Source organism: Papaver somniferum, chromosome 5, assembly GCF_003573695.1.
Source record: "Papaver somniferum cultivar HN1 chromosome 5, ASM357369v1, whole genome shotgun sequence".
In the NCBI taxonomy this organism is placed as follows: Eukaryota; Viridiplantae; Streptophyta; class Magnoliopsida; order Ranunculales; family Papaveraceae; genus Papaver; species Papaver somniferum.
Window position 1 is genome coordinate 54,660,342 of NC_039362.1, and position 27,268 is coordinate 54,687,609.

At 36.1% G+C, this 27,268-nt stretch overlaps 2 protein-coding genes and 1 long non-coding RNA gene across 6 annotated transcripts; 1 reads left to right on the plus strand and 2 right to left on the minus strand.

Moving 5' to 3' along the window:
* Positions 1 to 510: 510 nt before the first annotated feature.
* LOC113281598 lies at positions 511 to 1,689 on the minus strand. The gene is made up of 3 exons (XR_003326266.1): positions 1,535 to 1,689; positions 1,150 to 1,438; positions 511 to 703 (listed from the first exon to the last, which is right to left on the minus strand). It is a non-coding gene; the product is annotated as an uncharacterized LOC113281598 (long non-coding RNA).
* A 131-nt stretch (positions 1,690 to 1,820) lies between these two features.
* Positions 1,821 to 7,379, minus strand: LOC113281597. Of its 4 annotated transcripts, none has more exons than XM_026530385.1 (9): positions 7,268 to 7,379; positions 5,816 to 5,867; positions 5,539 to 5,587; positions 4,399 to 4,729; positions 3,715 to 4,315; positions 3,534 to 3,608; positions 3,230 to 3,445; positions 2,525 to 2,658; positions 1,821 to 2,170 (listed from the first exon to the last, which is right to left on the minus strand). In XM_026530385.1, the coding sequence occupies exons 5-8, from the start codon at positions 4,096 to 4,098 to the stop codon at positions 2,590 to 2,592; spliced, it is 744 nt and encodes a 247-aa protein (XP_026386170.1). In that variant the 5' UTR covers positions 4,099 to 4,315; positions 4,399 to 4,729; positions 5,539 to 5,587; positions 5,816 to 5,867; positions 7,268 to 7,379; the 3' UTR covers positions 1,821 to 2,170; positions 2,525 to 2,589. The 4 variants fall into 4 exon arrangements, with proteins under 4 accessions (XP_026386170.1, XP_026386171.1, XP_026386173.1 ...); XM_026530386.1 differs by lacking the exon at positions 7,268 to 7,379 and adding an exon at positions 5,943 to 5,976; XM_026530387.1 differs by having other exon boundaries at positions 2,014 to 2,115.
* Positions 7,298 to 9,497, plus strand: LOC113279057. Its single transcript, XM_026527769.1, has 3 exons — positions 7,298 to 7,744; positions 8,072 to 8,547; positions 8,681 to 9,497. The coding sequence occupies exons 1-3, from the start codon at positions 7,298 to 7,300 to the stop codon at positions 9,495 to 9,497; spliced, it is 1,740 nt and encodes a 579-aa protein (XP_026383554.1).
* Positions 9,498 to 27,268: the final 17,771 nt, after the last annotated feature.

The following is a 27,268-nucleotide window of genomic DNA, read 5'->3' on the forward strand; positions in this document are numbered from 1 at the left end:
TGAATCTCACCCGAGTTTCTCCATTCAATACTCATCATCTCCAACAGTTGTCAAAATTGACGGAGCTTCATTCGTATTTGCAGTGAAAAAAAATGGGTCTTCCAGTGAATTCTTGTTGGGATCTGATCGTATTGGAGATTCCAAAACCAAATTCCAATGTTCCCTTCTTAAATCTCTGCAGTAAAAAACTTGTCTAGCTTGAGAAGCATGGATGAATGGCTCGTCGGCTTCTTTTGAGATTCTCATAAACCTTCTGAAGTTGACAAACCTCAACTTTGTATCTGGATCCACATATGATCCATGTACTTTGTCTTAGACTCGCACCCAATCACAGTAAAAAATAATTTTTGTAAAAATTCCATAATCCAGTTCAAGTATACGTTGTAGAATACCGTAGTACGTAGTATCGTCATCGACCAAGTTCGTATCTCTGGAACTTGCTCTGAAGCTGGTGTAAGCATACATGGTGACTCCACTATTTTGTGTAATTAAATTTTTTTATGCATCAGCTGTGTAAAAAAGATAGCCATTAACAAAATATGAGTTGTACGAAAATGTAGCAAAAGTAGGACCAATTGCCAGCCTACGAAAATCTGTCATGGGAGTGCCTTCAAGTTGTTTCTGCAGCCATTCAATGTAGTCTGTAGGTTTTATCCTTCCCATACGATTTTGGTTCAAATTACAAATATATGTCTGGTACTTCCTATCAAACAACACACAAACTGACAAGTGATAAGCATTAACTAATAAATCAGGAAACATAATCAAGTAATATTACTTCTTAACCTCGCTTCGAGCGAGCACACACAGAATTTTGAAGAAACATAATTGCTGAAATTCACTGCCTACTACATGATCTCTAAATGAAATAAAAGTAACAGCAAGAAGAATGGATGATTAAAAATGAGGTAGTTAACTGTTGGTTTAAATTCACTGCCCACTACATGATTTCTAATTACCAAGTACTGCCTATATTTTCAATATTTTCCTCATCTATCTGAAACAAAATTTCATTACAGCTTTAGCATGTGGTAGTTAACTGTTGGTTTAAGTTCACTGATTAGTACTACATTCATGAGTTTGAACTTTAAAGATAATGCATAGGGTGATGAAATGATCTAAAGAGAAATCAACTTAGGATTTACTTACGCTTCCCATTCAGTATTTTCATCCGAATGTCTCAATATCCACAAACTAACTTGTTCATACTCTACGGTGGTGAGCAGAAATGGTTTTCCTTGTGAATCAGGTGGGTGTGGGCCTTCATAAACATCACTGGGCATTGGCATCTTTCCACGACACTTAAAAGACTTTCTCCTCGCTTCAGGAAGTATCTCGACGCAATGGCGCGCTCCTTCATCGACTTCATATTGTTTTGTAATTGAGCCTTCTACATAATTTTTTATTGCGACCAAGAACCTTGTAGTACCTCATCATCCTGCACTTGTAGTTAGTAAACAAATATATGTAAGTTTAACTTAGTTCAAAAAAGAATAAACTAAAGGAATATTAGTAACTAAAGAATTGTCTATACCTCTCGTAAGGGTACATCCACCTAAACTGAACATACCCCAATTTATGTGCCTCTTCTGCCAAGTGTACGACAACATGAGTCATACTAACAAAAAAAGCAGGCGGGAAATACATTTCAAACACACATATTGACTCCACCACACGTTTGTGCATTATACGAATCTCAACACGATCAATAACCTTGGAAGTTAGGACTTTGAAAAACAATGATAAGTGTCGAACTGCCTCACGCAAAGGCTTATGTTCTTTGAAACAATGCATTATAAAAATAGGCATTAATCCCTGCATCAGAATGTGATAATCTTGAGACTTCAAACCCTTCAATTGGAATTCTTTCAAGCATACTTTATTTTTTCCAATTCGTATTGTAACCAATTGGAACTTTAAGTGTGCTAAGAGTTTTACAGATGACTTCCCTTTCTGCCTTAGACAAAGAATAAGGTGCATGAGGCATCTCTACTTTTCCATTCTCTTCCGTCAACCACAAGAAAGGCTTTAAGTTTAGAAGTTTTAAATATTTGCGCGCCAGTTGCCCATCCTTGTTCTTATCCTTATGGCTCATAAAAGTTCCGAACAAATTCTCTGCAAAATTATTTTCTACATGCATGACATCCACATTGTGCCGGATTTGCATAAACTAATGAGATGAGATTAAGTTAGAAAAGAATTTTAAACAACACATAATGAATTGAATTTAAGTAACTGCTTCAACACAAACAACACAAACATATTGAATTTAAGTAACTACTGAGAAGAGATGATATTAAGTTAGAAAGGAAAACTACCATGACAGGGGATGCTGAACTAGTTATAAAGCTTTTAACAAGTAAACTATGTTGTTATCTCCCTCTCTCACAAAGTAAATCTACCAAGACAGGGGATGCTGAACTACTTATAAAGCTTCTAACAAGTAAAAATATGCTGATCAAAACAAGTAAAACTATGGAGATCAAAACAAATATAACAAGTAACTGATGAGAAAGGAATTTACCTTCCAATATGGGAGACAGAAAAAGATCGATCTCTTTGACCACGGAGTCTCACGTGCGATCATAATCATCTCTTTCTCATATTTCTCAAAATTTCTCCCTGACTTCTAGCTTGACAACCACCACCATTCATTCCCTGCAGATCATAACCACATCCATTATGGCAATAAGAATTACTGGTGCATATAAGAAAAACAATGCAAACATAGAAACAGTCTCATTGAAAAAAGTTGCACTGATGTTCAAGCTTTTGTTTCAATCAAACCATAAAGTGGAGGTTCTTATATTATCCAAGGAAGCCATGGAAATGATAACAACGAAAAAAAATCCAGTACTAGATTCCATCAAAATCAGAGAATGAATTTCAGTAACAGTAACAAATAGATGTTAACAGTAACGAAGAATCTTAACAAATCAGTAAGAAAAGCGAACTCCATACAAAACTTGTTACGGTTGTTATTTTTCCCCCACAATGAAAGGGATTTGCAATATAAACTAAGCATGATAATATCCCTCAGAATAGTCAACTACTTCAATATTCAAACATGACTTCATGGTTCACATTTAGAAATAAGACAAACAAATTATAAGAGAATCAAAGACTAATTGTGAAATTTCAAAACAGTATTGAACAAACGTTCTTGAAAACAACAATCAATCAAAAAGCAACTCAAACAATTGATCATTAACTAGTTATAGAATTCTACCTGAGCATTAGCATTGCTGGTGCTTGGATTGCAGCTTAAACTAGCCATTAGTGTCTCAACGGTAACCTCAAGAGTAAATACACGATCTTCCACAACTCTAGTCTTCAGCACTTGTTGACGTAACTGCTCCCTTGGAACCGCAGAAGCAAGCAGTTCAGTCTTTGATATCCCACCTCCCATTCCTCGTACAAAGCCTCTACCATCTTTTCCAAGCACCTACAAAGAAGTAACCAAAATCATTTAAGCAAGCATAACTAACAAGTTTTTTTTTTACAAACTACAATATGAATTCATGTGCACCCACCGTGGCAACTGCATCTTTGTCCAAATTGGTTTCTTCTCTATACTGCTCTAGTTCATTCAACTCTCTAATCTTTGCCTGCAAAGTACATCAGATTATATGTAAGTGGAAAACAAATTACAAAGACAGAAATAAATATATTCAAGTCAATCAAAAACCAACTAAGAAAAATCTCAGCACTTACAACATATTCTCTGCATTTTATTTCATAGCAATTAGGGTCCATTAAATCAAGATGTTCTTGAGGAATTTCTTGGTAAACATGTGTTGCCAAGTATACGACAGATCTTGATACAGTTCCTGTTGGACTTTGCTGCTCCATCACATGACGACGACGAGCAATTCCATCCCTTCCGGTAGTATGTAGATCTTTCAGTAGCTTTCTTGACTCCTTCCCTATTTCCCTTAGTTTCTTATCCTTATCTGTAATACACAAATCAACAAAGCGTTCCCAATCCTCTCTCCTAACACTTGTTGGTCTATTGTTCTTTTTTGCAGCAACAGTATCAAACTTATCACACCACCTTCTAAGTTTAGTCTTTCTGTTCTTCCATGATTTATTTTCCATCTTAAAACCTTGCCCTTGATGACTTCAGGTACCTTGTACTCATTCTTAAGGCTCCTCCAAATTTCATCCTTATAATCCGATGGGACTATCCTCCAATCCTCATAATGTGGTGAGACAACATTCCTAGTTATTACTCCAATTCTGGAAGCATATTTCTTTGAAATATCTTATATTGGTTGTCCCAAGGAATTGAATGGAATTTATGGAAGTTGATCATCTATCGAAAGAAAAAAAAAAATTAGATGTTAATTGATAACATATCACATAAAGTAAACTGAAAAACAGAGTTTTGTATTATACCATTTACCATGCTTTCCTCGGTATCACCAGGATCATTATCTTCCTGATGAAAAGCGTCGTGCCATCCACGTCCCTCTGCTTGATTCCCAGTACCTTGGCTTGGAGAATTGTCACCATCTGAGGAAGACACACGTTGACTCCCTACACTTGGATGTCCAGCTGTGTGTGCACCATCAGTTGATGGAGAGCCTTGTGAATTGAGCAACCCCCTTGGCCAGTTCACTTTATTAAAGTTAGGAGTAGTAGTAGGCGATCCAGTACTAGCAGACCTAGTACTTCCAGACCTGAATCGGCTGCTGCTACCACCAATAGGATGTCTTGCCATATTTGTCTACAAGAAAATCACTTTGAAAAAGATTAACAACCATAACACAAATACCTATAGAGATAATACCACTATCAATACTAACACCGAAGAATAGAAACTATAAACATCTGATTAGAAAAACTTTCAATCATTGCAAGCTGCTCTAAATTACTAAACTATAATGCATCCATTAAATTTACAATCAAACTACAAATATTCTACCAAAACAAATAAACCGAAACAAGAAAACATGAGAAGAATTTCTGCCAAATGGAAACTTTGCTCTGAACCATATGATGTAACTAACGTTTAATTATTTGAATATTTGCAATCCTCTACTAATCAAATGGAAGTCCAAAATCAGTACATAACACAATGAACGCCTCTAGTGAACTCATTTTATGACTCTTATGTATATCTGCAAATGAGCTAGAACTTAATTTTAAATAGAGATTTTGAGAAATGATAACCTCAAACTCACAACTTCAACCCACATAATCAGTACAGTAGATGCTTATAAGGAAAATCAACACCAAAGAACTTAAGAAAATGTCTTAGTTAGGCATACAATCACTCCACTCAACGAATTTTCTACCATATAATACAAGCCTTCTAATGAAACAACACAGTTCCACATGCCAAAATCCAAAGTTACAGAACAATCAATTTAAGGAAGACATACAAATAACTTACTACCATCAAGTTATCAACACACATAGAAAATTCCTAAAGCCTTTCTACCAAACAAATCCTACCATCATTCATCAGCAACAACAAAACCTAACCAACAAAACAATTATCATATCCTACTCAACTGTTGACATCAACTGTACCTGCTGTTTGTAAAATCAAACCCTAGAAACTCTGAATTGAGAGATTAACCTGAAACCAAAGAATAAACGCAAAAAAATAAAACCCAATGATACAAAAACAAATAAAACAGAAATAAAAATTAAACCGAAACCCTAACTCACCTGATTTTGTTTGTAAAATTAAACCCCAGAAACTCTGAATTGAGAGATTAACCTGAAATCAAAGAAGAAACGAAAATTTTTTTAAACCCAATGATAAAAAAAAACAGAAAAAAATTAAACTGAAACCCTAACTCACCTGATTTTGTTTGTAAAATCAAACTCTAGAAACTCCGAATTGAGAGATTAACCTGAAATCAAAGAATAAACGAAAACAAATTAAAACCCAATGATAAAAAACAAATAAAACTGAAACCCTAACTTACCTAATTTTGTTTGTAAAATTAAACGCTAATTACAAAAAATCCAAATACGCAGAAGGTAGATCGAATTTCTATTAGGTATCAGATGAATTCATGGTGGAGTGTCTGCTGGTTCGTTCGGTGGTGTTGAGAGAGAAGAGGGTTTCTGCTGCAGGGATAAGGGAAGAGAGAGAGAGCGAAGGAGATAAGTGAAGAGAGAGGGATATGTGAAGAGATATATATATGGGCCGATAATCCCGAAGTTGCTATTCCCAATACCGAGATTAAACATATCTTGACCGTGCAAAATGGCGCGAACATTCCCACCCAGAAAAGCACCAGTTCTACATCGCTGGTCAAGGGTCGTTGAATCGGTAGTTGTTTGATGGCAAGATGGTACATAAATTTTCCATATCAGAGACGGCTTACTAAGCTCTCGGAATTTTTCCTTTTTTTTTCCATATCAGTGACCGTTATGTGTGGTCAACGATCCAACTACCGTTAACGGGAGACTCTGATGTGAGTCACAAAAACACCATTTTCTACTAGTGTCTACAGAGGAGGAGAGTCTGGTAAGATCTTTTCAGATACATGCAATACAGAAGGTTCAATTACTACTGCCAGTATCCCTGTATTGCAAATCAGCAGAAAGAATGTGATGCTTGGTCAGTGTGCTCCGACAATCATTATAATTCAGATAAATTTCAATCTGGCGATGACAATGTTCCAAGCAATACCTTGATGGGCAAAAAGAAGAAGATGATGCCTCATCAGTGAGCTCAATCCGATGAAGACTATGATGACGACGACTTTGGAAAACTGAATGTTGGAGTGGGAGGAAGTCGCAAGTCGTATTTTTGCGACCGTATGCAGACAATTTTGCGGAGTAGGAAATACCAATTGGTCCTACAAATAATATATTAGAAAGAGTCTAGTCCAATTGACCTAGTCAATTGTCTGGTTGGTCCTATTTGGTAATATAAATTATAGTTTGGTCCTAAAAATTATAGGTTGGTCCTAGGGTGATGTCATTGATGATGTAAATGTCATCTTGTAGTGGCAGAAATACCCTTTTGGATAAGGACCATATATAGTCAAAAAGTAAGAGAAAAAGAATTATTCTCAGATACCCTTTTGCGGATATATCGCGTAAGCTGCGGGACTTGATGATTGGTTGTGTGCCTACCCCATACAATGAAGGGGGTGGCAGGTATAATATTCACATATATGGTTATTATCGTAAGAGAAGAGGATATGGGGGATATGATATTATTTTAAGGCACGTGAACTCCAAAAAATACATAGGTGCTTACTATTTTGCTTCCAAAGGAGGCTCATATCTTTATTACCTTCTAGAGGGAATGAAGAGATGCTTAGAGATGGCTGGTGAATGGGGACTTCATCGATTTCGGTGGTCAATCAATTCACGAAGAGCTGTGAACTACTATAACAACACTTTCGAAGATCCCATCATGCTAGCTGGCTGCTTTCATTACGTACGTGATGTTGCTGATATTAATTTCTGTAGGAGGTGTTTGGCAAATCAAATGTTGTTGACTGCTAAAAATTTCGAGCTATTGGAGCCAGTTATTAGAGCCATCCTAAAGCTGCAATATGAACTCAAGTTCAAATATAGAGGCCCCTGTTCTGAACAGAACATTGTGGCTGCACATTATATTGCAAATTTAGGAGCTGAAGCACTTGAGCGGAAGATGGAACAGGGCCTCAGTCCAGATCAGGTACATGAAGTTAAGGAGAAGATGGAAAAGGAAGAACTACAAGCACTTGAGGAGGAGACTGGGTTGGGTGTTGAGTCCAGAAAAGGTGTAAGAAGTTAAGGTGAAGATGGAAGAACTTCCTCAATGGCTATGTATCAGAGAGGGAAGTGCTTGCTCACTCAAGTTGTAGCAATGGCTAGGGATGCATATGTTCTCTTTTGGTATTGTTATGTTCTGTCTTTTGGTATTGTTACGGGTATGGGTTAGTTTTGGTTAGTTGTCGTTTTGGTTGTTGAACTTATTTCTCCTGTGGTATTTCATGACATGGATTTATCTTTAGATCTATTCTGGTGGTTGACAATTTTTAGTGAAGATAAGCATATCCAACTAACCTTTTTCACAAAACCATGATTTTTCTGTCCTTTGTTCTCTTAGTTAGGAGAACTACAGCCAATTTCAAAGCTACAATGTATGTTTGAGAGATTATTCTCAAAGTTATGGTGTATTTTGAGTTCCTTCCCTTTAATTTGCATTACCTTACCTACATATCGGCAAAACCTTCTTCTGTTGACCGAAGGTATAGCAGCCATCAAACTTGATATGTCCAAAGCGTATTATAAGCTTGAATGGGATTTCCTAGAGAAAGTGTTGACTAAAATGGGTCTTCCTCACCATTGGGTTAAGCTTACAAATCAATGTGTCTCGACTGTTTCCTACTCTGTCCTCCTCAATGGTATCCCCACTGGTTTTTTCAAACCAAAAAGAAGTCTAAGACAGGGTGACCCTCTTTGTCCTTATCTCTACATTATATGCTCTCAAGCTCTATCTTCTCAAATTGATAATCTTCAGAAAAAGGGTATTGTAGAAGGTATTAAGGTTTGTAAAGATGCCCCTGAAATGACACATCTTTTGTTTGTTGATGATTCTCTTTTGTTTTCTAAAGCCACTACCCAGAATTTTCTTGTCATAAGACTATCTTCAAAAATACTGTTTGGCTTCTGGGCTAAAAATAAATTTTGAAAAATATGGTATTTTGTTTAGTAGGAAAATCCTTGAACATAGGAAAGCTCTTTCGGACAATATTTTAGATATTCAAAGCAGGGATCTGAGAGAGAAATACCTTGGAACTCCTACTGTTTTCCAAGCTTCCAAAATCCAAACTCATATGGGTATTCATCAGGCTGTGGATGCCAGAATCACTATCTGGCTTCATAAGCTTTTATCCCAGGCTGCTAGAACTACCCTCATCAAACACATTGGCCAAGCTATTTCTCTCTTAAAAATGGGTGCCTTTCTTATTCCTAAACACCTATGTAAACAAATGGATTCTCACCTCTATAAGTTCTGGTGGGGGGAAACTTCAGATCCAAAAGATAGGAAACTGCATCTGCTTGGTTGGGACATTCTTTGCTCCCCCAAAGCAGAAGGTGGTTTGGGTTTTAGAAAGGCTGAACTAAACAACCTAGCCATGCTAGCTAAGAATGCTTGGAGAATTATTGAAAATCCTGATTGCTTGTTAGCTAGTGTTCTCAAGGACAAGTATTTCCCAAGAACTGATTTCTTGAATGCCAAACGCACTGATAGATTCTCTTGGACCTGGAGGTGCTTGCATGCCATAAAAGAACTGATAAAGCCTTTTATTTCTTGGATTGTGGGGGATGGACAATTTATTGATCCTTGGTGTGATAAATGGATACCTACTATGGGTTCTGCCACACCAAACCCCCTAGTCCCACCTGACCCCAATGTTAAAGTGTCTTACTTTATTAATCCTCTCACTAGAGACTGGGATGTTTATAGACTTAATACCCACTTCGACAATGCTTCTGTTCAGAAAATTGTTACCATTCCCTTAAGCTAGCTCACTACACCATTTTAAGGTATTAGCAACATATAATAGATGTTGCTAAACAGGGTCGCAACATGCTTTCGCTGTTGCTAATGACGGTGTCGCAATTTTTAGCAACGACATAAGCTTTGTTGCGAATCCCAGTCAGCAACGGCAATTCGCAACGGAACTTGCCGTTGCTACATTTTTTATTAGAAAAAACATAAACCTGTTTATCAAACATAATTGGATAATTAGAAACAACTTCTAGTTACACATGCTAATTGGATAAGTTACACATGCTAATTGAATGTTTAAAAGTTTGACTAAACCCAAGATAATGCGTAGTTCAGTTTACTAGTTTGCGTATATGCCTGAAGTAGTTGCAGCCTGGGCATTAAGTGTTGTATCATTTTGTCGTTCCTCTGAAACTATGGTTGCGCTTTTTAATTTTGTTGAGTTGCTTTTTTCATTTAACTTTCCACATTCAATTGCGTTGGTTTGTTACTTACTAGTAGTTGTTTTCTTGCTTATTGATTTTTGCAGGTTAGTTGATGTGTGCTCGCTGCTGCGTGCATAACCCTAAATTGCATGTGTAGTTATTGGATACACAAGTAAAATTGCATGTGTAACTTTTGGATACATTCGGAGTAATTGATGAATGATGGTGGGAGACGATGGGTGGTGGTGGGTGTAACTCAGGTTCGGAACTCTTGTTTGCATACCTAGTATGCGAAAGGATTTACTTGAGAAGGTCCGGAATTCTTGTTTGCATACCTAGTATGCGAACGGGTTTACCTGAGTTGGTTCCGGAACGGTTGTTCGTGAATCCAGTTTGCGAACGCCTGGTCAAGGCCAAAGTCCGGAACTGTTGTTCGTGTACCAAGTTTGCGAACTCAATGGTTATATTCTAGAATTAGTCATGTATTATCTTCATACTCATGAACTAAAACATTTATAAATATGAGGAATGCAATCTTTGCAAACCTTGGTTTAATGTTCATGAATTGATTCTTGTATAAGTACTTTGTACGTTCATGAATCAAACCGATTTCGATTCAATTGGTCTATAAATATATCTATGAAATGGTGAACAATTGAACAACTCTATTGAAGCACAATTATATTCATTTGATTATATATCATGATTGCTTGATCATCATATTTGATCTAAAAGTGTTAGATGAATATGTCTAAGACAAAAGTGTTCATGTGGCTAACTTCGGTTAACTATTATTGATCCAACCCAATATACACGTGTAGGTACGATTATCCATATCTGAATACAAGTATATTTCATTTATATGTAATAAGCAAAGATCATATAACGGTGGAGATTGATTGCTTAATTTCTAAGCATACTTAGCTTGAATCTTAAATCAAGAGTTCATTTAACAGTGAATATCAATTGCTTTGTTACTAAGCTATCTTAGCTTTGATTGTAAGCAACCTTGATTTGAAAGTCTATATAAGGGAGAACTCTAACAACTGTAAAACCTAATCCCCACACATGTGTGAGGCATATTTTTTTATAAATCTTCGACTTTGGGTCGTAGAAACTCTTAGTTGTGGGTGAGATCAACGCAGAATCCGACGTGGTTCTAGAGGCGTAAGGAACGCGATTGTACCTTAATCGATGTGAGACTTGGTTAGGGATCAACTATTTTCCAGTATGAAGTTACTTCTAGTATGCTAGTGTCTGTGGTGGCTTAATACAGTGTACTGTTCAATCTGGACTAGGTCCCGGCGGTTTTCTGCATTTGGGGTTTCCTCGTTAACAAAATTTCTGGTGTCTGTGTTATTTCTTTTCCGTATTATATTTGTTTATATAATTGAAATATCACAGGTTGTGCATAGTTCAATCAGTTGATAAATCTGACCATGATTGTTGGATAGAACTTGATTGACGCATGGACATTGATTTTTGATACCGTCCAAGTTATTCTCATATTAATTAGTCTCACGGATTTCTATCATGTTGATTTACTAATTGTATTGAGAAAAAAATATAACTTTTTTATATTTCTTAATTGAGTCTAACTTTTAAGTTGGTACTCCCGAAATTATATTGGAGTGAAGTCCATGTAGATTGCCTAACTTTGATTCTTTCAATAATACCAAATTTGATAATAATAAAAAAAATCATAAGATAAAATTTAATACTCTTATTTGTACTCGTTACATAAATTTAAAGAGATTTTCAAATATATAAATTTAAAGAAAAATGGTCCTTATATTGGAGGATATTAAGTTTTTTTTAGAAATTTTATGTATTTTTAAAGCATAGATATTTCTGTAAATATATAAATATTGATTTGATTTACATTCTTACACTTAAATATATATGTATAGTGGTAGTTGTCACTGAAGGTCATATTAGTAATATCCAGATTGGACTATTTTGTAGTCTAATACTTTCAAAGAGCTTGAAGATTTTAATAAAATATAACATTCAAAATTGGCGGGGGAAGAGAAACTAGATTTTGGAAAAATGTTTTGCTTGGTGACGGAAAATTGTGTTATATGTTTCCTTTCGCATTCGAAGCTTCAAAACCAAAGAGTGTGTGTTGGCTAATATGTATGAAGCTAGGGAAGGTGGTGTAAGATGGAAATTTATGTCTAGTCAAAGATACCCGCAAGATATCTCAAGTGAAGTCTTATTTTTTATCAAACATTATTTCCTCTATATCTATTGAAGAAGGTGGTATAGATACCCCAATATGGGTTGGAAGTGATCATGGTCAATATATGGTTAAGAATGGAATTGGAGATTATTGTGATCATAGCGAGCCAAATTATCCAACCAATATCATTTGGAGCCATGATTACCCTCAAAAAGTCGATTTTTTTCTTTGGCTTCTTTCTCATGGTAGGGTAATGACGGTGGATAAGATATTTACGGATATCTCTAGTGTTTATCGTTTTTGTGAGGAAGATAATGAATCGAGCTCGCACTTGTTGTACGAATGTTGGAAAATCCGGAGAATATGAGAATATTTTGCTGAACGGTGTCATTTCCTATGGACATAGAATCCTAATATCAACACACCTATGAAGACTTACAAGTTTTATTGAAGAGATGAAAGGCTTAGTCGAATATGGAATAACATCCCAGTTGCAATATGGTGGTGCATATGGAAAGAGCGAAATGCTAGAATTTTCGATAACAAAAAGAAAACTTTGGCAAGCCTAATTAGAGACATCAAATTACAATCATTCTTTTGGACCGAATCAAACACAAGGATTTAGGGCTTACGGCAAACATGGTGATCTCTTTATTCGGCTCTCCTTGTTGTTTGGTTGTAATCATTGGGTTTAAGTGCCTCTTCTCAATGAATTCTCATATTCACCAATTAAAAGGAAAAATATTAAAATATTTTGTCTTTTAGTAACTAACCAACCAAAAAAAAAAAAAACTTTGTATAGTAAAATTTTCACAAAATTGATCAATTAACCCAATAACGACAATTCCTGGGTGAAAAAGACATGTAAAATTTGATACTGTTTAAATGGACGAGAATATAAAAATAGCCAGGATGTAAACAGTTTCATCAGGATGCATCTAGTTTCACCCTCGCTATTTTTTAAATTTAAGCCAGGATGAATCTTGGTTCATTCTTGGTATTTTTTTGGTGTCAATTTCACCCATACTAATTTTTAACTCGTCCATTAGAACCATCTTTTAAAAATATTTGGACAATTGACCCAATTTCTCTTAAATCATAAATACGGATAATAGTCTAGCCACCGTAGTTATTGCTCTTATAACTTGTCCGATGGGTGGTTGGTTGTTAAGGCAAGAAGTTATGCACCATAATGAAAGCACACACATTCGAACCCCTGTAGCTATGGAGGCACAGGTCCGTAACAGACCGACCCGGAAGGTACACAATTAATAATATGGAAAATTAGGCTAAGGCCCCACCCATGGGTTACCCACAATATGAGGCCCTTAATTAAAATAAGTTTAAATCTAGACCCCAAATTATTAAAAGAATGATAAGTGCATAATTCATATGATTTTAGTGTCCATTCCATACTTGTTTAAGCTATTATTCTTGCATGTATTCGTATTATTACTCTTGTTTTCTTTTATTTGCCTCCAATAGGTGAATCATCCACAAAGGATCTACAAAGTGCTGAAAATATCTATGAAGATAAGTATTACAAGTATCCAAGTGCCCAAGTCCAAGAGAAGTGGAAGAAGTGCGACGAAAAGGAGCAAAACTCTCATAATCAATACACAGGCCAAAGACCTATCTTAACTCATACAAATTAAGGATTTATCATCATCATCTTGAAGAGAATTGAAAGATAAAAAGAATGAGGTCATTCCGAGTTCGGATGAAGAAGTTGTGGCCAAAACAGTTTCCATTGAATAACGAAGACAGTGAAGTCCACGAACTGGGTTTGCATACCGGGTTCGCAGACTTAATTCCGAAAATTTCTGCTGGATTTTGAAATTCGCGGACTGGGTTCGCGAACTTAACAAGTGGAAAACATGTATGCACACCTTGGAAAGCCTAAGGGCGCCTTTGGTTTAGTTATGTCATGTTTCCGGTCGGGTTCCTAAACCTAACTAAATACTTGGAGACCAAGTAATGTAAACCTATAAAAAGGTATTAGGTTATGTAAATCGAATATCGTCTCATATCACAAGTTTTACATCAAAACCTAGGGTTTACCCCTTTAGGGGGAAACCACTATTATTCATCTTCTTTGTAATATGAGTAGCTAAATCCTTTGTTGTTTAAGGATGAATTCAATGTTCTAAGCGTAAAGCTTTATTAATAATACAAATCTATTGAGAGTTTTTATCCTTATCGTTTGTCTTTACTATATCTAGAGTTTATGAGTAATTCTTAGATTGATTTGGAGTGCATGCTAGATTAGTCTATTGATTGTTCTATTGCTAGTAGAAGTTAGGAGATAAGTAATCGTCGAATAACTCTCTACACAAGTAGAAATCGCGAGACCTTACAGAGGGATTCTGTGGAGGAATCGTATGTATAAACAACACCATCAAGTAAACCTTGAGCTAAGAGTTTAACTACTGGGATTAACCTAATTCACAAAGCGTAAAGCATTCGGTTGGATTACACCTTGAGTGAGCACTACTTGGTGGTTCGGTTGAATAAAATCTGATATTGGAGAGCTTCTGTATCCGTGGTAAAAGGAGTTTTGGGGATAACACTGAGCTAGCTGTTATTCTACGGTTGGTGATGAATGGTTCTTACGAACAATAGATAAGTATATTAATCCAGCTATCACTTGGTTGATAAGTATATTAACCCAAAAAAAATTGGCGCCGCTGCCGGGAAGCAGTTGCTAATTGATTTGTTATTTGTTTAGCTTGTTTTTATTTATTTTTTTGATTTATTTTTTTGATTTTTTTTTCTTGTGAGTCGCGATGTTTCCTTACGGAAATAACATGTACGGAGCACAAGATCAAACACATAATTGTGTTAATCAATATGGTTTTCAATCTCATTCATATGACAACTACCAACCATCCTATGGGCATAATCAAAATCAATCATTTGGCTATGACAATATCCCATGGAACCTTATGGATATTCTCATACATGTCAACAACCTTATGACGGGCATGTAAGTGAGCAATCAGATGGATGGGAGGATAGTTATGCTCTTGATAAGAAAATTTCTAGTTTTGCAGAATCGTGTCTTAAACTGGTACAACAGGGACTCCAGACCATGGAACAAAAACACATGAGCAAGTCCAAGAAATTCAAAGGAATGTGGACAGCTTAAAAATACAAATTTCTGAACTCAAGGAGACAAGGAATGAAGAAGAAGTGTGGCCTCAAAACCAAGACGATTCCGAAATTCCTATGGACGAAAAAGAATGTTTTGAAGATGAGAAACACTTGGAATTTAGTCCTCGCAATAATGGTAAAGTTATTCCAGCTCCGGATCGTAATAATGATCATTCGCCTATTCAAAAGGAGGAGCCTTGATATGATTGAACCATTGTTATGAACGGTGTGACATACTCAAATGCATATCAACGTTACAATTAACATCCATATTACAATGTTTTTAGACCAGTTAATTTGCAAGAAGTAGACCCAATCATTCCCTCGACTGAGACTCATTTAGAATACCCAAAAATTTATACCGAGGAAGAGTTCATGAGAGCGGAATTTGATTCGGATGAAGAAAGTGTTGAAGAAATTGAGATTGAGAATGAAACCAAATTGATTGAAGTCGTGGAAGACCCAATTGAGCTAGATAATAATAGTTCGATAGAGGACCACGATATACTTGAGGTTGTAGTTGCAGGAAATCCTACACTACACCCCTCATATGATTTCATTATTAATCAACTCATTTTTAGGTTTACACTCTTAATTTTATTGATTAATCTTTGAATGTTCTTACAAGAAAAGATAAAGAAATCATGAGTGATCTCTGCTCTGAACTTTCTCTCTCCTATTTACTTGTTTCTTACTCAAAAAGATCCCCCTTCTTTACAACTCGAACGACTATTTATAAGGAAATACATAGTGGATGACAGCTAATCTGTCCTTTATTTTCGGATATGGTCTGCGACATTCTCGCAACCTTAAAAATGTTAATTTCGCAAAATCTCTAATCTTCGCAGGACTATCACATCTTTCTCATGATCTTAGATGATGTCATTTATTCTATCATTTCTGAAATTATTCTGCGACGCTGTTATGCTGTGTCATTGATAATTTCGCTGAAACATTGTCATTGCGAAATTCTGATCCTACATCTTGCCTCTTCTCATATCTTCTCTGCAAAGTAGAGAATGATGTGATAAATGCCGCAGCTGCTCATCTTTTCATATTCTGCATTTATCACACGTATTCTTTCGTCCATTTGTTTCTTGACACGTCTTCTGTAACCGCTACTTTTCGACCGCTCACGTATCTTCATCTTAATGGTGTTTATTTCTTCGAGTAAAAAAAAATCTCCTTTATATACTCTTCTTACTCTCCTTTCTATTTTTCTTTTTACTTTCTCTTCTATTTTTATTCTCTCGTCTCTGTAATACTGTTATTCTTCTGCAAGTTCTGCTGCTGTAACTTTTTCCTCCTTCAATCCTCTTATTTTTTATTCATTCCCATACTCTATATTCAAACATGGATCCAAGTGGTCATAGATATGAAAAGAATTTACAAGATGTCCAGAAAGATCTTGCTGATAAAGGTTTCACATTCTCCACCATTCTTGGTGAAAATGCCAAATCAATTTTTTCTGTCAAACTTTTCTCTGATCAGTATTGTGATGATCAATCAATCATAATTTCGCTAGGTCAGATTCTCGCAGGTCTCCCTATTCCTCTTTATAACCCAGATCTTCCTTTATTTTATGAAATTCTCGCTCACTCGGGATTTTCGCGAGCTATCTTCCAACTGAGTTGGGACTGCATCCGTCTGATGCTAGAGTTCGCTAATCGTGGTGCTGGTAGAGGATCTCTTTACTCCAAAGAACTTAGGGATCCTAAATTCGCAAACCTAGAGATAGTTGCTGAGAAATACACAGTAGCGAATTTCTTTGAGAACTATGAACTTATCTCCATGAAGAAAGAGAATACTCGTTGGGGTATTCGCTTAAAAAGGAAAGATAACATTGATGAAGCCAAAGTTCTCATGCAAGATATTGACTGGCATTCTGGTAAAAACACAACTCCTCGCCAATATAAAGATGATAAATGGTGTGTTTTTCCTTTAATGCTAAAAGGATCCTACATTGCTGGGTCAAATGTTCTTCCTGCGAATCTCGCTGCTTATCAACCTTGGGTTTTCTCTTGGACCGAAAAGGAGAAAGAGGTATGTTTCTTCTCATTTAACTCACTTTATATTTCTTTATTGATTTTTATTATTCTGTTCGCTAACTCTTGCGGCATTCCACAGATCCAAAAACTGAAAGATAGTTATAACAAGACTGGGAAATATAGTACTCTGTTAGCTCTTCGATCCTACACGGATGAGGTAAGAAATTTTCTCTTATGATTTTAAACAGTATACTGTTACTTCCATGCTTCCATTTTTTATTTCTGTCTGTGTGTGAAGATTATTGCTGAAGTAGAAGAATCTGCCGATGTTGCGAAGATTGGTGATAAAGGTAAAGGTGCTCTTCGTAGGGAAAAATCAACTGGTCCTCCTCCAAAGAAAAGGAAAGTTCGTTCTTCTTCTCCTTCAAATGTTCCTCCTAACGAAAATTCTGAAAATGACAAGGGTGATGAGGACAACGATGATATTGCTGCAACGGAAGATTCTCCACCTGAATCTTCTATGGCTAAGCTTTCTGGTATCTTTTATGATTCTCTACAAGGAACGGGAGATAGCCAATTCGCAAATACCTACAAAGATCTCGCTACCCTTTGTGATGTCCCTTTACTAGATGGTGATAGCTCTCTTCGTGGAGTTTCTAGATCAGTGACTCCCGACTTCTTGCATTCTCTCAATAGTCTGGTATACTTTTATCCTTTTACTTCTTCATTGTTATAACTCAAAATTTCTTTCTATATTAATATTTTTTATATCTTTTCGCAGGCTGAAAAAGCTTGTTTTGATGTTGCCTCAGATCTAGAGAGAAGACGCGAAAATCTTGAAAGGAAGAATCTTCAATTTTGCAAAAAGAATGAAGAATTGGAAGCTGAAGTTAAAGGTCTTCGCGAGAAAAATAGACAATTAGAAATTGATTCTTCTTCGTATAAGAACAAAATCTCTAGTCGTCAGCAAGCTAATAATCAGCTTTACGGTATGTTACTTTTATCTTTATTCATTCATCCTGTTGTTTTATCTTATTTAAATGATCCTTTTTGCAAACATTTATGGTCTTTCTGATGAAGCTACCCTTCTTCGTTCATTTCCTAATGCCTTGGATAATGATACCCTTCTTGAGCGTCTTAACAATTCCTTAAATAGCTTCTCAAATGATAGAATTTCATCTCTTTCTCTAAATGAGCTTAGATCTAAATTTCGCCTCTTAGAAATTGATCATAGATCTAGTTTAGGCTTAGCCAACCGATTTAAGCGTCTCCTTATTGATTCTAAAGAGAAAACCAATGAGTTAAGAACCAAAATTAGCGGTCTCATAGATGATAAGGATCGCATCTCTGATCAAGGTGCCAAGGCTTTGGCGAAATTCCAAGAGGCTCTCCTTGAAGTTCAACTTGAACGAGATGAAGCTAACCGCAAGAATATTGAACTCTGCGAAAGGGAAAATCAAATTCGTTCTCGTCTTCTCATAAGTAGTTAGGATAAATTTGTTTGGGCTGCGAAAATTTTAGATGATGCTAGAAAAGATTTAGGCGTAAATGTTAGTCTCCAAGTTAAACACACAACCTTGATTAAAGATATGATTTCTGACAGAGAAGGTTGCTAACTGCTCTTCTATACTAATATTTTGCTTCTTATGAATTCTCATCAAGTTAATAATTGATTGCCTTTTGTTCGCAGATTCTGAAAATAAATATCGTGAAAAGATTGAAGAACTTGAAGCTGAAAAGGAGGAAATCGCAAAGAATCTTTCTTCTCGCAACGACAAGTATTCTAGATTAAAGAATCAAATCAAGATCACTGTTGCGAATTTTAAGAACGAAGCTATGCATTTTCGCAATCAAACCATCCAAATGGTTTGTGACGATCATAATATCCAACATTCTGATTATCCTTGTCTTTTAGAAGAAATCCCACAAATACTACCAGCTTGATTATCTCTGATAGCGAAGCTGACGATGAAGAATCTGATAGTGATGGAAGTTCTGATGGTAATGAAGATTCTGACGCAGACGAAGAAGGAAACAAGTCTGATGAAGATAATGAAGGATTAGCTAAGAAATAGTCTTTACTTATTTCTTTGATTCTTTGTAATACTTGTACATTTATTTCTTCTTTCTGTATATTTGTGTTTCTTTCATTTTGACCTGCATTAATTAAAACAATTCTTCTTTGCAATACAGTTAATCAATATAATCATTAATTCTTGAATCTTTGAGTAAATCTCTCATATGGAGACAAATAACATTTTCTAATTTCATACATTCCCATACTTGCCTCTACTATTTGAATCCAAATGAGAGATTTCGTAAAAAAATTCTTATTGTATAACTTTGCAATCTTATACGAAGTGAATTTTGTTTCTTTTCAAAATCTCATTCCTATGTGGTCTTATTTTGCCTTCCTAATTAAAGGTCTTATTATGCCACCTCTTGTCATTGCGACAAAATCGCAGGACGTCCTTGCACTTTCATGCAAAAACCCATTGATCTTGCCTTAACTTTTTCTTTTGTATTATGGCCTCTTCAGGAATGTTGCGACAATATGACAGGCCTAAATATTCTTGCTAAAATGAAGTCCCATGGCATTTCCGTCTTGCGACGAAATCGCAGGACGTCTTCGCACTCTCATGCGAAAACCCATTGATCTCGTCTTATCCTTTTCTTTTGTAATATTGCCTCTTCAGGATTGTTGCACAAATATGACAAGCCTTAATATCCTCATGATATTTGCGTCTTAAGACACTTATCAACTCCCTAATGGAGGGTGCCTCCCTTATCTCCCCCCCTGGTTGCCCCTTCAAGGAGGCGTACTTCTACCATACAAGGTTAGCTCCTCACATCCAGTCTTAACAACAACCAGTTGTTTTCGCAGCCTCTTATCCCTTTTACCTATAGGGTTTATGGTTACGAGACTGCACCCTAAGTGGGGTTTTCTTCAGGCCGAGCGCAGTATAAGCCAAGACTTGTCAAGAATGGCAAAGTACGCTTCAAACGTCTCTGGCACTCTTGACTCAACCGTGTACCTCGGCGCCTTGATCAGATCTGCACTCCTTAGGAGAGTCCTTATTACCTTAGTCGCCAAACCTAAGTCATATGCTTAAGTTGAGGATCCAAGGTGCCTCTCCCGGATGGGCTTCATTGACCCCAAATCTCCATGACTCAGGTTCCGGTGGCGGGGTAGCCTTTCCCTGAGTCATGCAATAGGTACCCCCTTATATGACGTACTTTAGGTCTTACATTTTCCTCTTGAGAAATTGTATTCGCGAACTAGGGTGTACGCCATAAAGGTTTGCCTCTTTCTCTTTTGTCATTTTTCTCTGATTACTTTCTGTAAAATTCATTATCTCTGCGAGAGTTTCACAAATCATCATGTTGTATCTGAATTTCGTAACCTCAACCTTGCCATTCAATCAAATATATTTTTGAGAATTTTGCTCATTGCGAGAGTATCGCAACAACTTAATCATTCATACATTTCTTGTTTTTATTACCTTTGTCATCCTCTGCTTCTTTATTATTTTCTGCTACTGCTTCCTTAGTAGTGGTATGTTCATTATTTTTGCTCTGAGCTAACATTAATTTCGCAACATCTCTTCTCATTTCCTTTCGATTGTATCCACCATCAACCTCTCACTTCTTTGTGTATTTTTGATTTTGTGTCGCCAATTTTCCTTCTTGTTTGCTCTTCCTTCGCAAGATTCTATCTCAGTTTCGTAACACCTCTTTCCTTCAACCCAATCTCCCTTTATGATTCCTACACCACTGGGGTGAGGGAATTTGATGCACTGGTGAAAAGTTGAAGCTACACCTAGAATCCAATGTAGCCAAGGTCGACCAATTAACGCATTGTAGGGTGATTCTACATCAACGACACAAAATAAGATTTCAGAAGATATTCCCTTCAATGGAATTTGCATAGTAACCTCCCCTTTAGGCTTGTTAGCAGTATCATTAAAACCATATATCTTATATTTTGATGGTATAAGATCATCATCTCTTCCACCCATGGTTTTATAAGTATGATAAAATAAGATGTTCACAGAGCTTCCAGTATCGATTAGAATTCTATTGATTGCCCATGAATCTTTAGCTTCATTATCCTCATCTTCTTTCGGTTTTGGATTAATTTCTAATTTTACTACCAATGGATTTTCATGCACCTCTTCTCCTTCGGGAATTTCTTTTGCGGTAAAAGAAATGATCTGTTTCTGCCATTCCTCTAGTGGCGAGGTTTTCGCAATATTCATAATTTCTCTTCCATCATTATCTCTTGCGAACACTCTACTCAAAACATTATCATGAAAATATTCAATTGTCTTATATGAATGTACGATAGAGTGACAGAATAGATTTTTTGTTTTTGCACCAACTTCTATGAAGAATGTTTCTTTCCTTTTCATCGTATTCATTTTGTGATGCTCTGGTGGTAGTGGCAGTGGTTGAGATTATGGATGCCCTACCAGAAAGTCGTTTAGTTTTCCTTGATCTATCATTCTCAAAATAATTCTTTTTACATTTATGCAATCATTTGTGGTATGTCCATGAAAATGATGATAAGAATAAAACTCATGACTTCTGTGGTTTGGAGGTGGTTCCGTTCCCATGTTCCATGGTGTTGGTATATTCTCCATCAAGATTATAGCTTCCCATATCTTCTCCACACTTGCATTTAGAGGTGGCATCTTGATTTCTTCCCATACTACCTTGTGACCTCCTTGTCCTCTATTATAGTTTTGTCTTTGACCTCCATAAGTTTCTTGCGGTTGATCGAGTCTTTGAATCTTGTTATTTTCTCCATGATTGTAGAAATTTCTTTCTCTTTCATACTCTTCTTGATCTCGGCTTCCCATAGCTACCAGTTTCTGTTGATTGTTACTTGTCACCTTCTCTTGTTGTACTTGCGAAGTATTCGCCACCGTGTTTATTAGCTTGGGTAATAAGCTTGCATTCGCTGTTTGTGAGCTGGTGTTCGCAACTGGATATGATTCCATTTAATTTTTTCTTTCCTCTAGAGCAATGTATTCTTCTTGAAGTTCCCGCAATTTAGTCATTGTGATCGTATTCTTGAATCTGAAAATTTGGACATACAATAGGTTTGTTGCGAACATAGCATTGATAAATGATAATATAAGATATCTCTCATCTACACGGCCAGCCATTTCGCTACACATAGTTCTCCATCTTTTAGTCAGGTGTTTCAAACTTTCGCCAATCCTTTGCTTTAATCCAAACACATCTTCTATACCAGGTCGCGAGGAATTATTACTTATATACGCCCCCAAGAATGTAGTCTGCAAATGATTGAAGGAGGTTATTGTGTTCTTTGGTAGACCTTCAAACCATTTTAATGCCTCTCCTGTTAAGCTGGATACGAAATATTTGCACAGTACGACATCATGATTTTCCCATTGTAACATGCACCTCACATAGGCTTTAATGTGTTGAATTGCACAAGTTGTTCCATCAAAAATGCTGGTTAATGCGGGCAAATTGCATTTCGGTGGTATTCCTCCTAATTGTACTTCCCTTGTAAATGGAGTTTTCGCAGCTTCTTTTATTGCTTCATCCAATTGTCTTCTACCTACTTCTCCTCTATTATTTAGCATTCCTCTCATTTCTTCTAATTCTTTCAAGATTTGTTTATTTACACCTGAATCTTGATCCATTGGTCTCTTTAACTTCGCCTCTCTTCTTCTGCGTTCATGTCTATCTTCTCTCGCGAAATTTTGCATTTTTTCTTCATTATCCTCATCTCGTCTTCTTATGCGATTCTCTTCCTCATCTCTATTTTGAATTCGCATATGATGATGCCTTTCATTTTCCCCTCCATGATTTTGTTCATTTCTTATCAATTCAACTCGCTGTCTTTCAGCCATCCTCTTTACTCTATCATATTCCTCATTGAGATTACCGTTATTCTGGTTTTGTGTACGTCTTCTTTCTCGATTGTCATGATTGTTCTGGAGAATTGTCTCCTGAAGCTCTTGTTCTTCCATTTCCGCTCTCAATCTTTCACGTTCGCAGATTAAACGTGCTTGTTTAGCATAATGTCTTTCAATTTCTTCTTCAATTGTCTGTTGATTTCTTTGAGTTTCTCTCACATGTAAAATTCTTCTTCCTTCTTCTCGATTTCCTTCGCCATCTTGGTCATTTCGTCCCTGATGTTGTTCGTTCTCTTGATTTCCACCATTTTGCTTATCATCAAAAGTTTCATTTTGTTGAACGTAACGATCATCAACTCTTTCTCTATTTTCGCGATATTCTTCATTAGGATTTGACATTTCTTCCTGAATATTGTTTCCAGCATTGATTGTGGGTGAGTTTCGCCTCATTTCTCTTCTAGTCGATCTTGAATATGATTTTGTAATACTTCTCGATCTTCTATTCTGTAGTCTTATATTCTCCATCCTTAATTCGTGATTTTTCCTTGTTAAATTTGCACGTTCTTCTGCCTCAGCTCTTCTTTCTTCATGTATTCTTCGTCTCAACGTTTCTAATGCTCCAATTTCCTCATCTCCATGAATTATTCCTTCATCTACTTCTTGATTTCTCTCTTCCTGTCTATAATTTCTGTTTTGTTGCTCTTCTTCTACTTCTTCTGCCGAATTTGTTTGCCAAGTGTGTATGCTCACCCTATCATAATCTGTATTCCTCCCTTGAACTAGTGTTTGTTGAATTGGTGATTGAATTTGATTTTCTCTATTACTTCTCATTCTAGTATATTCTCCCATTTCACTTCTTTCTCTTCCAGCAATTCTTTTGCTTCTTCTAACAGTAGTCGGTTGTTCGGATGTATTTCTTCTTCTAGCCATTTCTTCAATGTTAATAGTATTGCAAGAAATTATGGAAAATTCTTAATCAACCACTCTAAATTTTCACAAATCTCAATATCAATCTTCAGCTTTTTCTAAAATAATCTTCAACACGTCCCTGTTTCTAGCGCCATTATGTAGTTGCAGGAAATCCTACACTACACCCCTCATATGATTTCATTATTAATCAACTCATTTTTAGGTTTACACTCTCAATTTTATTGATTAATCTTTGAATGTTCTTACAAGAAAAGATAAAGAAATCAAGAGTGATCTCTGCTCTGAACTTTCTCTCTCCTATTTACTTATTTCTTACTCAAAAAGATCCCCCCTTCTTTACAACTCGAACGACTATTTATAAGGAAATACATAGTGGATGACAACTAATTTGTCCTTTATTTTGGGATATGTTCTGCGACATTCTCGCAACCTTACAAATGTTAATTTCGGAAACTCTCTAATCTTCGCAGGACTATCACATCTTTCTCGTGATCTTAGATGACGTCATTTATTCTATCATTTCTGAAATTGTTCTGCGATGCTGTTATGTTGTGTCATTGATAATTTCGCTGAAACATTGTCATTGCGAAATTCTGATCCTACAGAGGTACATAATTCACTGTTAATTATGAATGAGGATCCGCTACAAGGTTTGTCTAATCTTTTGCATAATTCTATATCTATTGATCCTTTCCATCCAATTGAAGTATATTCTCAAATAGTTGTTAACCCAACTTTTAAGAAAATACCTCACTTAGGATTGGAGTTGTGTGCTTCTAAAGTTTTAACGGATTATTTTGCTTCAAAGTATCCACCACTTGATGTGTTTAATTCGAGTACTGTATGTAGGATCAGATTCTCGCAACAATTGTGCCTCAGCGAAATTATCAATGGAATTGCACAATAGCGTCGTAGAACAGTTTCAGAAAACAACGTCAGCAAATATCATGGGAAAGATGTGATAGTCTTGCGAAAATATGGAGCTTGTGAAGTTAACATTTGTAAGGTTGTGAGAATATCGCGAACCATATCCGAAAATAAAGGACAGATTAGCTGTCATCCACTATGTATTTCCTTATAAATAGTTAGTCGAGTGAGAGATAAGTAAATAGGAGAGAGAAAGTTGAGAGCAGAGATCATTCTTGATTTCTTTATTTTCCTTGCAAGAATATTCAGAAATTAATCAATAAAATTAAGAGTGTAAACCTAAAAATAGATTGATCAACGATAAAATCATACGAGGGGTGTATTGTAGGATTTCCTGCAACTACATAATGGCGCTAGAAACAGGGACGACTGAAGATTGAAGATTGAAGACTATTCTAGAAAAAATCGAAGATTAACATTGAGATTTGTGAAAATTTAAAGTAGTTGATTAAGAATTTTTCATAATTTCTTGAAACACTGTTAGCATTGAAGAAATGGCTAGAAGAATAAATACATCCGAACAACCAACTACTATTAGAAGAAGCAAAAGAATTGCTGGAAGAGAAAGAAGTGAAATGGGAGAATCTACTAGAAGGAGAAATAATAGAGAAAATATAATTCAATCACCAATTCAACAAACACTAGTTCAAGAGAGGAATACAGATTATGACAGAGTGAGCGTACACACTTGGCGATCAAATACAACAGAAGAAATAGAAGAAGAGCAACAAAATAGAAATTACAGATAGGAAGAGAGAAATCAAGAAGCAGATGAAGTAATAATTCATGGAGATGAAGAAATTTGAGTGTTATAAACATTGAGACGAAGAATACATGAGGAAAGAAGAGCTGAGGCGGAAGAGCGTGCAAATTTAACAAGACAGAATCACGAATTAAGGATGGAGAATATCAGATTGCAGAATAGAAGATCGAGAAGTATTACAAAATCATATTCCAGATCAACTAGAAGAGAAATGAGGCAAAATTCACCTACAATCAATGTTGTAAACAATATTCAGGAAGAAATGTCAAATCCTAATGAAGAATATCGCGAAAATAGAGAAAGAATTGATGATCGTTACATTCCACAAAATGAAACTTTTGATGATAGGAAAATTAGAGGAAATCAAGAGAACGGGCAAATTCAGAGACAAAGTAACCAAGATGGCGAAGGAAATCAAGAGGAGGGAAGAAGAATTTTACATGTGAGAGAAAATCAAAGAAATCAACAGACAATTGAAGAAGAAATTGAAAGACATAATGCTGAACAAGCACGTTTAATCTGCGAACGTGAAAAGTTGAGAGCGGAAATGGAAGAGCAAGAGCTTCAGGAGACAATTCGCCAGAACAATCATGACAATCGAGAAAGAAGGCGTATACAAAACTGGAATAATGATAATCTCAATGAGGAGTATGATAGAGTGAAGAGAATGACTGAAAGACGGCGAATTGAGTTGATAAGAAATGAACAAAATTATGGAGGGGAAAATGAACGACATCATCACTTGCGAATTCAAGATAGGGATGAGGAAGAGTTCGCAGAAGAAGACGAGATGAGGATAATGAAGAAGAGATACAAAATTTCGCAAGAGAAGATAAACGTGAACGCAGAAGAAGAGAAGCAAAATTAAAGAGACCAATGGGTCAAGATTCAGGAGTAAATCAACAAATCTTGAAAGAATTAGAAGAAATGAGAGGAATGCTAAATAACAGAGGAGAAGTAGGTAGAAGACAATTGGATGAAGCAATACAAGAAGCTGCGAAAACTCCATTTACCAGAGAAGTACAATTAGGAGGAATACCACCGAAATGCAATTTGGCCGCATTAACCAGCATTTTCGATGGAACAACTTGCGCAATTCAACACATTAAAGCTTATGTGAGGTGCATGTTACAATGGGAAAATCATGATGCGGTATTGTGCAAATATTTCGCATCCATATTAACAGGAGAGGCATTAAAATGGTTTGAAGGTATACCAAAGAACACAATAACCTCCTTCAATCATTTGCAGACCACATTCTTGGGAGCATATATAAGTAATAATTCCTCACGACCTGGTATAGAAGATGTGTTTGGATTAAAACAAAGGATTGGTGAAAGTTTGAAACACTTGAATAAAAGATGGAGAACCATGTGTAGCGAAATGGCTGGCCGTGTAGATGAGAGATATCTCATATTATCATTTGTCAATGCTATGTTTGCAACAAACCTGTTGTATGTCCAAATTTTCAGAGTCAAGAATACAATTACAATGACTGAATTGCGAGAACTTCAAGAAGAATACA